The sequence below is a fragment of the Elgaria multicarinata genome, chromosome 10, assembly GCF_023053635.1.
Source record: "Elgaria multicarinata webbii isolate HBS135686 ecotype San Diego chromosome 10, rElgMul1.1.pri, whole genome shotgun sequence".
NCBI lineage: Eukaryota > Metazoa > Chordata > Lepidosauria > Squamata > Anguidae > Elgaria > Elgaria multicarinata.
In genome coordinates, this window is record NC_086180.1 from 70,492,374 (window position 1) to 70,504,552 (window position 12,179).

At 42.4% G+C, this 12,179-nt stretch overlaps 1 protein-coding gene across 1 annotated transcript; it reads left to right on the forward strand.

The window, feature by feature from the left end:
- Positions 1-338: 338 nt before the first annotated feature.
- On the forward strand, positions 339-5,722 carry HMGB2 (high mobility group box 2). Its single transcript, XM_063135198.1, has 5 exons — positions 339-480; positions 941-1,107; positions 3,034-3,176; positions 3,462-3,636; positions 4,127-5,722. The coding sequence occupies exons 2-5, from the start codon at positions 958-960 to the stop codon at positions 4,295-4,297; spliced, it is 639 nt and encodes a 212-aa protein (XP_062991268.1). The 5' UTR covers positions 339-480; positions 941-957; the 3' UTR covers positions 4,298-5,722.
- Positions 5,723-12,179: the final 6,457 nt, after the last annotated feature.

Consider the following 12,179-nt stretch of genomic DNA (forward strand, 5'->3'; position numbering starts at 1 on the left):
CCAATAGCGGATTCCTCTGAGGTATTTTTTTTGTACCCTCTCAGCCCTCCAATCGGAAGCGTGCTCTTAATCCCACTCTCTCCACACTCCCTAACCGGTTTCAACGGGTATGAAGCGCAAGCAATCCCACCCCCACCCCCCATTTTTTCTTCCCGCCCCTTTCTCGACCGAACACAGTAACTTCTGTTGGTGGCGTCACTTAAACTGTTAGCCAGTCGCCCACTTCGAAAGGCACGGGGGTGTGGCTCTGAGAGGTTCAAATCAACCCGGCAGCCAACCAGAAGGCTTACGGGGTGGGCCTTACGCAGAGCTCTGTGGGTCAAGTTGCTGTGGCGGGTAGGGCTGTGGAAAACAAGAGGCTATCAAGTACATTGGAAGCGACCCATTCGGCTGTTGCGAACCTAGAGAGTGATCTGAGCGCCTGCCTCCATCGTCGCCCGTCGCTAGCGGCTGCTTCTCTTTCCTCTTCGTCTCCACCAGGCAAGGGCTGAGTTCCCAACATGTGCATTGTCTTTCTCTCGAGGAAGCGGTGTGGAGAGCTCTGGGGCGCGGCTGGGCAATGGTGACGGGGCGGTTTGGGCTAGCGGAGTAGCGGCGGCGGCGGGCGGGCTGAAGGGCGACGGTTTCCTGTGTTTTTGAGGGGAGTTTAGGCGGAGGCGGCCTGAGGAGAGGGCGGCGGGAGTTGGTGGGGGAGGGGGGCGTTTGGGAAGTGTTCAGAGGCGGGAAAGTCCTGCGGCTGTTGCTGCGTGGGGGGTGGGGGGCGCGGGGAAGCCACACAATTTGGGCGGGAAAGTTGCCGCCACAACTTGGGGAGGGGGCTGAGGCGGAGAAAGGCAGGGGGGTTGGGTGGGAAGGCGTCGTAAGCGGTGGTTATTTATTCCTGGGGCGGTTTCCCCCTCTCCTCCTTTCCCCCCTCCCCCCTCCGCTTCTTCCTCTCCAGGGACCGTTGCCGCAGCCATGGGCAAAGGCGACCCCAATAAGCCCCGGGGCAAAATGTCCTCCTATGCTTATTTCGTTCAAACGTGCCGTGAAGAGCACAAGAAAAAACACCCGGACTCTTCGGTCAACTTTTCCGAGTTCTCCAAGAAATGCTCCGAGCGATGGCGGGTAAGAAGTGGCGAAGTCGGCCAGGCCCAGCCCGGGCTCGCCTGGCGTTGCTCGCGGAAGCTCCGCCTCCGGCTCCTCCCTCGACCCCGGAGGGGGTTGGCGCGCGTTGCAGTTGCGAGCGCCCGCCCAAGTGCTTAAAAGGCGGGAACGGAGTTGGGCCTTCAGAGCGCCCGCCCGCATAACAGCCTTTCAAACGTTTGGCTTTCTCTCCCCCCCCCCCCCCGCTTCCCTCAGGCCGCGCTCCTCGAAACGTTGGGATCGGAAGCGATGGGCCTTGTGGCTGCAAGTAATGCAGGGGGGGCAAAGTTCGGTCCAGCCGAGAGGGAGTGGGAGGAAGGACAAGGACGGGTTTGCCCCAGGTCTTCAGAAAACAAAAATAAGGCTGCAGTCCTATACCAATTTGTCCTGGGAGTAAGTCTCATTGTACAGAGAGCTTCGGCTATGGGGCGGTATATAAATTAAATAAATAAATAATAAAATACTTGGGGGGTGTCTTAATCTGAGTGGGCATGTATAGGGTTGCATTGTAAATAAATGCCAAGTATTTTAAGCCTCAACCTTTTTAAGAACTAGGTTTGCCACAGACGCATCCTTGCTATTCTGGCTGCTGCCTTGAGTACTAAGGCTCAGGTTAGGGGTAGTAGTGCAGGGTCCTCTGTGGACCAGGAGGTCCAAATTAACGTACTGTGTTAGAGGAAACAACTGTTGCCTTTCAAATTAAAAACTTAAAAAATAGTGCCTCCGATAACGAAAATGCGTTGTTCTTCTCTGCATTGGAAATTGCCCCATGCAATAATACTTTAAAATCTTGAGTACCTCTTGTAATTGCCATCTGTCCATAGTTAAGGGAGTTGTATCCTGTTCAGTATGTTACTAGGACAACTTACAATTTCTTAAAGGTTAAATTTAAAAACCACAATAAAAAGACATACATCAGCCGTCAGTATTGGGATGTCACCTATTGTTTCCCTGGCCTTTCACTTCCCTTAAATCACTATAAACAGAAATCTGGATGCATTCAGGGAAAGTATTGCTCTTCCTCACACTGCCTCCTTGTAAGGAACAGAAGTCTCGATGAAAGTCTTTGTATCAATGCATAACTCTTTCCAAGGCAATACCTATGACTTTGCAAAATGTCAACTAGTGAGTTCGAACTCATACTTATGGGTATCATTAGGAAAGAATAGTTATTTTTTTAATGACTTATCTGCTTAATAGGTTCCTATGGTCAGGGCAATCATTCCTGTCAGCTAATAGCAGAAAAAGGGTTAAAACAATTTTTAGCAGTTAATTTTGTAAAGCGGAGCAAGGGGTAGTGCATAGATTTTCTTTTTTAAAAAAATCCGTATTTTTATTGGGAGTCATGGGCTTCTGGGTGCCCAAAACCCAGAGGAAATAAGGAACATTTTTTTACTTAATTTTACTGAAATTAATTTTTTTTGTGGGGGGGAAGGATGGGCAGTAACCATTGCTGCCCACCACTAGAGCTTCCTAAAGCAATCAGAAACAAGTTAAAGCACCAGTTTCTAGATTGGGTCTGGTCAGTGGAGCTCATAGAAGGAAGCTCTGCTGGCTAAATCGCGTTCTGGAAATGCTAGCTCAACAGTGGGTCTCACTGGCTTAACTACAAGAAGAAGCACAGCAGCAGTGTTGGATACTGCTCAGTATTACTAAATTGAGCACACTGGAACTAATACAGGTTTTAATTTCAAAAGAATGAAAACTATCCACTGTTCTGTTTGGATTTGATGCCTGCATTTTATTTGATTTCCAGGAGTTTTATCTCTACAGCTTCTCTTAATAGGTGCTTATTATATATTTTGGTGCTATTGCCAGCATTTAGTAGAAGCTACTAAGCTTGCCAGGGCTCTAAAGCATTCCCTTTTAATGCTTTTATGTGGTAAAATTCCATTTTTCCTCCCACAGACAATGTCTGCAAAAGAAAAGTCTAAGTTTGAAGATATGGCGAAGGGTGACAAAGTTCGTTATGACAGAGAGATGAAAAACTATATTCCTCCTAAAGGGGAGAAGAAGAAGAAAAAGGACCCAAATGCTCCCAAAAGACCACCGTGAGTTGATCTCTGTTAGTTATAAGTAGTTTCCCCAACTTGGTTGCCCTCCTGATTTGTTCCCAGACCGCATGGAGAGCACCAGGATAGGGAAGGTTGGTCATGAGTGATGATGTTTTGGCAATATGTGACTCAAGACAATTTTCATACTAATACCTCAATATTAATAGGGAACAAAAAGCAGTGAAACTCAACAAATATGTTGAGACACTTTTATTATCTCCTTGAGCTAGAATCATTGTGTAGAAGAGTTGTCTCTGACTCCTTGTTTTGTTTGTCCTCTAGATCAGCTTTCTTCCTGTTTTGTTCTGAACATCGTCCAAAGATAAAAACTGATCATCCAGGATTGTCTATTGGGGACACAGCGAAAAAATTAGGTGAAATGTGGTCTGAGCAAACTGCTAAAGACAAACAACCTTTTGAGCAGAAGGCTGCAAAGCTAAAGGAAAAATATGAGAAGGTAAAGTAAAAGGCTGTTCCAATTTTATTTTTCAGATACTGACAATCTTTATGGCTATATAATGTGGGACCTGCTATTTTATATTGCATGTTGTAGTATCCAGTGAGTTTTAGTACAGTAATTATCCAGAAAATGGTCTTGAGCGCAGTTGAGCCTAGATGAAGCTGACCCTGAACACTGCCTATATTGGGAGACCACTTAAGGAACTGCTCATCTCTTTCGAGGAAGAAACCTGGTACAACGGTAGTATAAATTCAAACAAAGCAAAGTTGTTGCAGTTCTTGTTTCCTCTTATGTGCTAGAGAGGAAGACAAGCAGGAGTAATTGTCACTCAGTTTGGAGAAATAAAGGGCTTTGGTAGCAGAAATTGTGCATACATTTCAAAATAATGTAGGGGAAGACCCCAGGAGCCAGTTAGAAAAATATCAGTTTACAATTCCTGATGTTTATTAATGTAGCTTGTAAGTAAGGTTTGTTTTTGCTTTTGCAGGATGTTGCAGCATATCGTGCCAAGGGTAAGAGTGATGCAGGGAAGAAGGGTCCAGGTAGGCCAGCAGGTTCCAAGAAGAAGGCAGAACCTGAAGAGGAGGATGAAGAAGAGGAAGAAGAGGAGGAGGAGGAAGAAGAGGACGAAGAAGAGGATGAAGAAGACGAAGAGTAAAGTTGTGACCTGCTGTAAAGATTTGTGCTCAAAAGTCCATGATTTTGCTAAGAATGTGAAGTCGAGTGCAGCTCATTGTTAGCTTCAGTATAAAAACTGTACAGAATTGTGTATAGGTAATGTGATTCTCAGTAGGGAGACCTGTATTCTAATGTAAGTAGTAGCAAAAGGCCACTACTGTTAGATTTAAAAGCTGGTATTGTCAAATGTTCTGGCATATTTAATGGTTCTTTGAAATTCAGTGACTGCTTGATTTTGAGCAAAGTAAAAACCATGGTAGGAAAATAGTCAACCTTGTCTTGCATACTATTGCATTGTATTACTTTTTTAACAATTTTGTAATAAAATGATGTACATTATTCTTGTTACTATACTGTAGTGTAATTACTCAGGGTTGAAATGGCTAAGTTGTAAGTTTTAGCATATACCAGAAATAATAACATTAAGGGTGTTTACAACTAAACAGGCTGATAAATATTTCCACTTCTGGGAATGGGGAATTAGTACAAGCAAATTCTCATTTTCTCGGCTGTGCACTGAACATCAGCTGACAAGTGTATCACAAGCCTTTAAACAGCTGGCTTGTAACATGGGCTTGCTGTATGGAAAAACCTTGTATAGTATGCCTAGGGCAACAAAGTCTATAAGAGATACTAAAATCCCAGAAATATACTTTTCTAGAGGTTGCTTAGTTGTAGCACAATGAAGCCATAAACCCAGCTGGGATGTCTGGTTCTACCTGGGAAGCCAGATGTTTGTCTCAAGCTTGGCAATGCTGTAGTACAAGTTACAGTGTTTGAGAGCCACTTCTCCCCCTGTACCTTACAGTTTCACAGAAAATTTATTGTGGCTTTTGATGTTATGGATGTTGCTTTAGAGAGCTGCATGTGTCAAATTTATATCACTAGCTATTTTGGTATCAACAGGCTTGTGGTTCCTTTGTGGGAAATGCTGTTTTCTGTTTTCTAAAGTGCTCCAAATATAAAAGCAGACCAGGAAAGGTTTAGATTGCACTTGCTTTCAAGAATAGGTGCCTTGCTGCTTTCATCTCAGTTACTGTCTGGTATGTTTTCTTTTTTAAAAAAATACATCCCTGAATACAGGATTGTGGGGGCAATTATGAGTTTGCTACCGGTATATTTGGGCAGGGGAAACATACAGCTAGAATGGGAGGAGCTAACTTTGGCTCAAGATACATGGGGATTCTCTTAGTATGATGTGCGCTTCTATACTGCTAGAACTGACCTTTCATATGTAGCAGCTGCCTCAATTGTGAAAATTCCAGCTGGTATGAGTTGGTACTGAGTGGTTAACCTCACATACTGAAATGTATGCTAGATCTTTAAAAATCAAAAAATACTAATTTGGATGTGGGTTGGCAGCTTCATTACCTATGCAATAAAGATTGATATTTGGTTTTTTTAATGAATAGATTTCCTGGGTTGATAATATAGAAACATGGACTCATGACTTGAACCTAGCTTAAAACAAGGAAAGAAAGTTGAACCTGTAAAATGTGCAGTTAACTTGAGCTTCTGTTTTGGAAGCATTAATGCTGTTACAAAGAATTGTGGTTCTGTGCTTTTAAATAAGGGGAAGTTACTATTCTTACAAGTGTGTGGGTTTTTACTGCAGTCCTATTCATGAATTTTAGCAGGTTGGGTCCAGGTTTTCCCTTGTGTTGACAAAAGGGCTTTGCTTACAAATGGTGCCATTGTCAAATTTTGAGAGACACCCTGCACATTCAGCAAGGTCTCCTGACCCTTGAGCATTTTAAGGGGCGGTGGGGGGAGCATCTGCTGTGGAGGCGGTGGAGAAATATACTTTAAATCTGGATCTGCTCCGTACTAGCAGGTATTGACACAACAGTTGCAAAAAATGTTTTAATGGCAAGAAGGTATTGACTGCAAGTACCACGATGCACAACCTGTTGAGATACACGTTCAGTATGATTCAAACAGCATTCCCACAGACTAACATGGTCCATGATAGTGATAGATAGCCTGTTGAGAAGTTTGCCTGCCTATCAAACATCAGTTATCTAATCATTTACCTTACAAAAACTTTGGGTTTTTAAAAGTTTGAAAATAAATTCATATTCAGGTTCTTAATTGTATGGTTCTAGGGTTTCCCAACTTTTGGTGGGTATATTTGAAATTTTGTGAGTAATCTCATAAAATGGCTGCCATGGAATTGCCCATTCGCAAAATGGTGGCTATTGCTTGTAACAAAATTCCCATGTTCTAGAAGACTAAGTAAAAACAAGGCCAAACTAAGATTAGGGCTCTCAAAACAAACCACGTTTGAACTCAGTCTTGCTCTAGCACCCATTTCTCAGAAGGCAACCTTGTGATGCTCAAGGAAACACTGTTATAAGCAAGACAACCAATTCCAAAAACTCCACTAATGCAGAAGAACATAAAGCCCCAGGTAATACACCCCACAAGTACAAAACTCCGTGAAAATACAACTGAAAATGGCAAGCCATGCATGTTTGCATGTACCTAATACTTGTCCCCAAGCCCCTTAATCCAGGCATGGCCTGCAAAACACCAAACAAAACAGCTAACCTATCCACATAGGACAGGCAAAAAAAACTTCACCTGCTCTATTCTCCAGGATGCTCCCTGCTATCCTAGCTTACTGTTCCCTTCCCCGCCCCCCTCTTCCTGGGAAGCTGGAAACACTAAAATGAAGTGCTGGCCATTTGCCATCTTTTATTTTCGAAGAATGCCTCTTGGATGTGTGGCCCATAGTCATTCTTGGAAAATAAAGGTAGTGCTGGAGGCTGGTGCTTTGCTTTGTAATATTGACAGCTGTGAGATTACGGAGTAAGGAGCCTGGAGGTGTATGTGGGACCACTTGGGGATCCCATAGTTCATCATTAAGCAAGTTCCTAGATTACACTTTTACACAAATTCTGATCTGAATACTCAGCCAGATAAGATGGTGAAAGTGATTCCCTATAAACACCTATCATTGGCAGCAAAGACTTTGGATCAATGACCTTTCTTCTGTGCTAGCTTCTTCTTGCAAGGTTTGATGTCTTTACATGGTAAGTATTTCAAAGGTGGTCCCCACATAAGTGATAAAACCATTCTACTATTGCACTTCACCTCATGCTGTGCACCTAGGTTGGAAGGAACCTATCAAATTCTGAACAGTTCCAGACATCTGTATATATGTAGACTGAGACAGAAACATCTTTAGGTTTGGAACTGCTCATAATTATGGCCCTCCCCCTCTTAGGTTGACTAATATTTTTAGATACAGTTTTTTATTTCAAAAAGCATTTGCTAGGAGAAGGACTCAAGTTTGGGGGGAGGGAGTCCTGTTAAAGAAAAACAAATGGTAATACTCAAGTAAATGGTTCTTGTTGTGTAGTCAGCAGAGGATATGCAAATAAAACCAAAGTAAAAGGCTGGACACTTAATGCCAATGGTATGGAACTAACCCAACATGGATTGTGGCAATTGTTTTTGTTGCTAGCAAGTAACTACAGGTTAATAGGCTGGATAATGGCCAATAAAGACAGCTTGAATCCTGGCAAGACAGAGGCTCTGGCCTGGTTCAGACAACACGCTAAACCATGCAGCATGGTTTAGTGTGTTGTCAACCAGGCCTCTGTGGGCTCTGCGATATAGTCAGTTACCTCTTCTGGTTATGCTATTCTGAAGGAGCCGCTATGTAACCTGGGGGTATGCTCCTGGATTCATCTTTGTCACTTAAGGCACAGGTGCGTGCCTTTTACCAGCTTCAGCTAATATGCCAGCCAGGGTCATAGACTTCTCAAATTTTCAGCAAGGGGTGGGGAGGGATGGGGCTAAACTTGGAAACTAGGCATATTTGTTTACATTTATGTATGTATTTCTATTTATGGAAACTCCTTCATCAACAATGGATCCTAGAGTGTTAAAGCCACATATTAAAATAACAAATACTCAACAACAAAAATTACATTTTAATTATAATATTCTGATAGTTTACACACTACCCCACCAGTCATAGTCCTGTACTACTAGGGTTCTTCAAACTTTTTTCCCCATGACCAAGTGTAATAATATCACATACCCTTAAGACCCTATTCCTGTGCTCAGTCTGAAAAGATCTGATATGTGATATGCTTTTGACTCATTTTTCGAGATGTACTTATTAATTTAAGGAGATTCTTTATAATTAAGACCCAGTGAGCTCTCTGGAAATTACTTCTAAGTAAACATGCATAAGTTTAGGTATCTGAAAGTGTTTAATAGTAGCTGGATCATGTCATATTATTATTATTATTATTATTATTATTATTATTAATATTAATATAGCACCATCAAAGTGTGTGGTGCTGTACATAGTAAAACAATAAATTATATATAGTATGTATACATTTTTTGTTCAGTCAAATTTAAAAGGCAACCGCTCCCACACACTAATTCCTCAATGGGCAATCTTTTGTCCTACCAGGCCTGAGGGGGTAGGAGGAAATGAATCTGGAGAAGGCTGAACCTGACCCAAAAGGAGAGTGGCTTTTGTCTTGCAAAGAGATCTGCTGGGCAGCTGAGGAGGAAGCAGGTTGGAGGTAATTTAGATTGACCCCCAAACACATAACAATACAGACAACTGGAGACTGACCAAGGAATTTGCCAGCCAGGCTGTTGGGCTTACTGATGTTACCTGGTTGGGCATTGCCCCACGCTGGAAACCCCAATGGGGGCTTGACACCCCCACACCCCCATAGTTTACACAGTTCCTAGACATGGTAGTCCAGGCACCGCTATCTGCAAGATTGTGCTACTGACATGTATTTTTGGTCTGGAAGTTTCAGCTGGTGCAGAACGCAGCTGCAAGACTGTTGACTGAAGCATCTTTTCAACGCCATGTAACTGCTGAAAGAACTGCACTAGCTGTCAATATGCTGCCCGGCCAAATTCAAGGTTGTGTATATTGCTATATAAAGACCCAAACATCTTGGGACCAGGTTACCTTTTTGTGAACCGCCCAGAGAGCTCCGGCTATTGGGCGGTATAGAAATTAAATAAATAAATACCTAAGCTATCTGCTTAGATTTTCCGTACAGTATGACCCTACTATGTATATCGGTTTTATTGATTGTTATTTAATTTTTATCCTTGTTGTATTTTTATTGCTGTGATTTTAGTGTTGTACACCACTATTTTTTATGTTCAGTGGTATATAATTTTGTACAAATAAAATAATGAATTCTTCTGTAAGAGTATAGTCACTCTACTAATGGTAGAAATCTATTTTAACTGTAAAAGCAATGTGAGTTTTGTGCATGCCTTGTATGTACATAAAATCATTAAAACCTTTGACTATTGAATACAAGCAGATTAAGCAGAGTATTGTGGAAGCACCTTTGGTACAGCGTTTGTGGGAGCAGGGATAGGACAAGTATGATTTTAACATCTTCATTACTGTACAGGTAGATTAAAACGAATGTAACAAGATGGACTTAGATGTATTGTTGCAGAGAAAATTGTTTGAGATATTCACATTAGATGGAATTGCTATCTTGTGTTTTGAGACATTGTTTTTAGGTCATTTTATAAGAATAAGAGGTTTCTTCATGCCTGTTTCTTGTGTTCTTGACTCTTCACAAGATTACTTGTCCTTTATTATTTGTATACGTTGCGAGTAACTAATTCCCTTTGTACCCTTTGATAACTGAATTCCACAGTGTTTAAAGGAGGGGGAGGAAACAGATATGAATGTTACAAGCCTTTTGAATTCATTCACTACATTTAAAATACTTTTTAAATCATAGTCATAGTATGTGTATTTTTGAAGATTCTCATCATGGATATGTGGTTGCATATATACACATTCCAAAATTAAATATAGAATGTCTTGTGTACATGTCACAAGAAATCACACTGTAGGCTATAGAGAATGTCTTGTGTACATGGAGTAGGATCTATATCTAAATAGAGGGCCAGCTATATGCAGCATTTATCTTTAAAACACCTGACTACGAAACCATCATTCCCCCACCCTCTCCTTGGAAGGGCCTCCCCTGACATTCTGTATTACGTGATCATTTGGTTGTTTCACATTTTGGGGGAAGGCTTACTGCATACACTGTTATATAGAGAGTCAGCTTGTGCACAGAATGGCCCCCCAATTGCAGTTTTCTGTGGAGAAGGATATCTAAACCTAACTATTGGGTTGGAATGAAATGCGTAGTATTTAGCAGGGGTAGGCTTTTTCTTCCTTGAATTCTTATTGGAGCAAATGAAGTTTTACTTTTAATTGAACTTAAAAAGGCTGAACTTGGAAGTGGAATCCTCAAGTCTTTATCATTCTATCATTCCTATCAAATGCTGCTATGGCTTTGTAGCAAGGCAAGGATCTTTCCACCAGCACCCTTTTGAACATGTGGGGGCTATCTGGTGTATTGCACGGAGCACCACATGACTATATGCCAGCTGGACAGAAGTTGTGTGTGAGGGGGTGCTCAGTGTAATGAGCTCCTGGCCCTCAGGGAACAAGGTTGCTGACCTGGAGAAACTGAGAGGTTAGTGATGACACCTTCAGGGACCAAAAAATAGTGTCCTAACCTCTCAGTAACCCGCCCTCTGCTGTCACAAAGTATGGGGCTTGGGGAAAGAGGGTGTCATTCTGAAGAAGAGGGTGGGAAATCCCTTAGAACAGACCCATTCTTTGGAAGATGAACAAATATCCTGTTGCACTGAGGATATGCCTGGGAAGCAGGGGGCAGGTTTGTGGAAATAGGGGATTCAATCATTAGACACATCGTCAGCTTTGTTTTTGATTGGTGTGTAGACCGCAAGGTAAATTGCCTGCCTGGTGTGAAGACAACAGAAATCACACACCATCTGAATAGCTTTGTAGATAGTGTTGGGGTGAAGTCAGTAGCAATGGCCCGGCCTGTGTTGATATCAATAACATGGGGAAATCAGGTCCTGGAAGCCAAATTTAGGTTGCTATGAAGGAGGTTGAAATCCAGGACCACCAAGGTGACTACTCAAATGCTACCTGTTTCAGGCACAGGGCCAGCTAGACAGGAAAAACTGAGGAGTGTCAATACATGGATGAGATGGTGGTATAGACGAGGGGTTTAAATTTCTTAGGACTAGGGAACATTGTTGGACAAGCCAGGCCTGCACAAGAGGAGCAGGCTCCACTTGAACCAGGATGGAGCCAGACTGCTAGCACGTTAGGAAAAAGGGGGGGGGCAGAGCAACTTTTAAACTGTACTCTGGAGGAAAAGTCAACAGTTCAGGTTGAATCAACCCTAGGGAACGAGGATGAAAACGTTTTCAATTGCCCAAATGAAGATGGGATGGAATTAGACCATGAGCATATGGTGAAATATTAAAGCCATTCAAAGAGGCCTAAGTGCCAGAGCAGAAAATGCATGTGTCTGAGGGACACCATGTATAGGTATTATATGCTAATTTTAGAAGCCTGCAAGCCAAAATGGGAAAGTTGGAGTGAATGGTTTTAAATGAGAACCTAGATGTAATGGGCATAATGGAAACCTGGTGGAATGGAAAAGGGGAACTAAATGATTAAGGGGCTGGAACAACTCGCCTATGAGGAAAGGTTGCAACATCTTGGATTGTTTAACTTGGAAGAAAGGAGGGTAAGGGGTGACGATAGAGGTGTACAAAATTATGCATGGTGTGGAGAAAGTGGATAGGGAGACATTCTCCCTCTCTCATAATACTAGAACCCAAGGTCATCCAACAAAGCTGATTGAGCAGAGATTCAGGACAGATGAAAGGAAATACTTGTTCACAGGGCACATAAACTATGGAATTCACTGCCACCAGATGCGATGATGGCCGCCAATTTGGATGGTTTTAAAGGGGGATTAGACAAATTCCTAGAGGATAAACCTAGCAAA

What these genes read in the sequence shown, in the direction of transcription:
- HMGB2 (XM_063135198.1), top strand. Translation starts at nt 958, where the DNA reads ATGGGCAAAGGCGACCCCAATAAGCCCCGGGGCAAAATGTCCTCCTAT. An exon ending in AATGCTCCGAGCGATGGCGG is followed by an intron (nt 1,108 to 3,033) that starts GTAAGAAGTGGC and finishes TTCCTCCCACAG; the next exon opens with ACAATGTCTGCAAAAGAAAA. An exon ending in AATGCTCCCAAAAGACCACC is followed by an intron (nt 3,177 to 3,461) that starts GTGAGTTGATCT and finishes TTTGTCCTCTAG; the next exon opens with ATCAGCTTTCTTCCTGTTTT.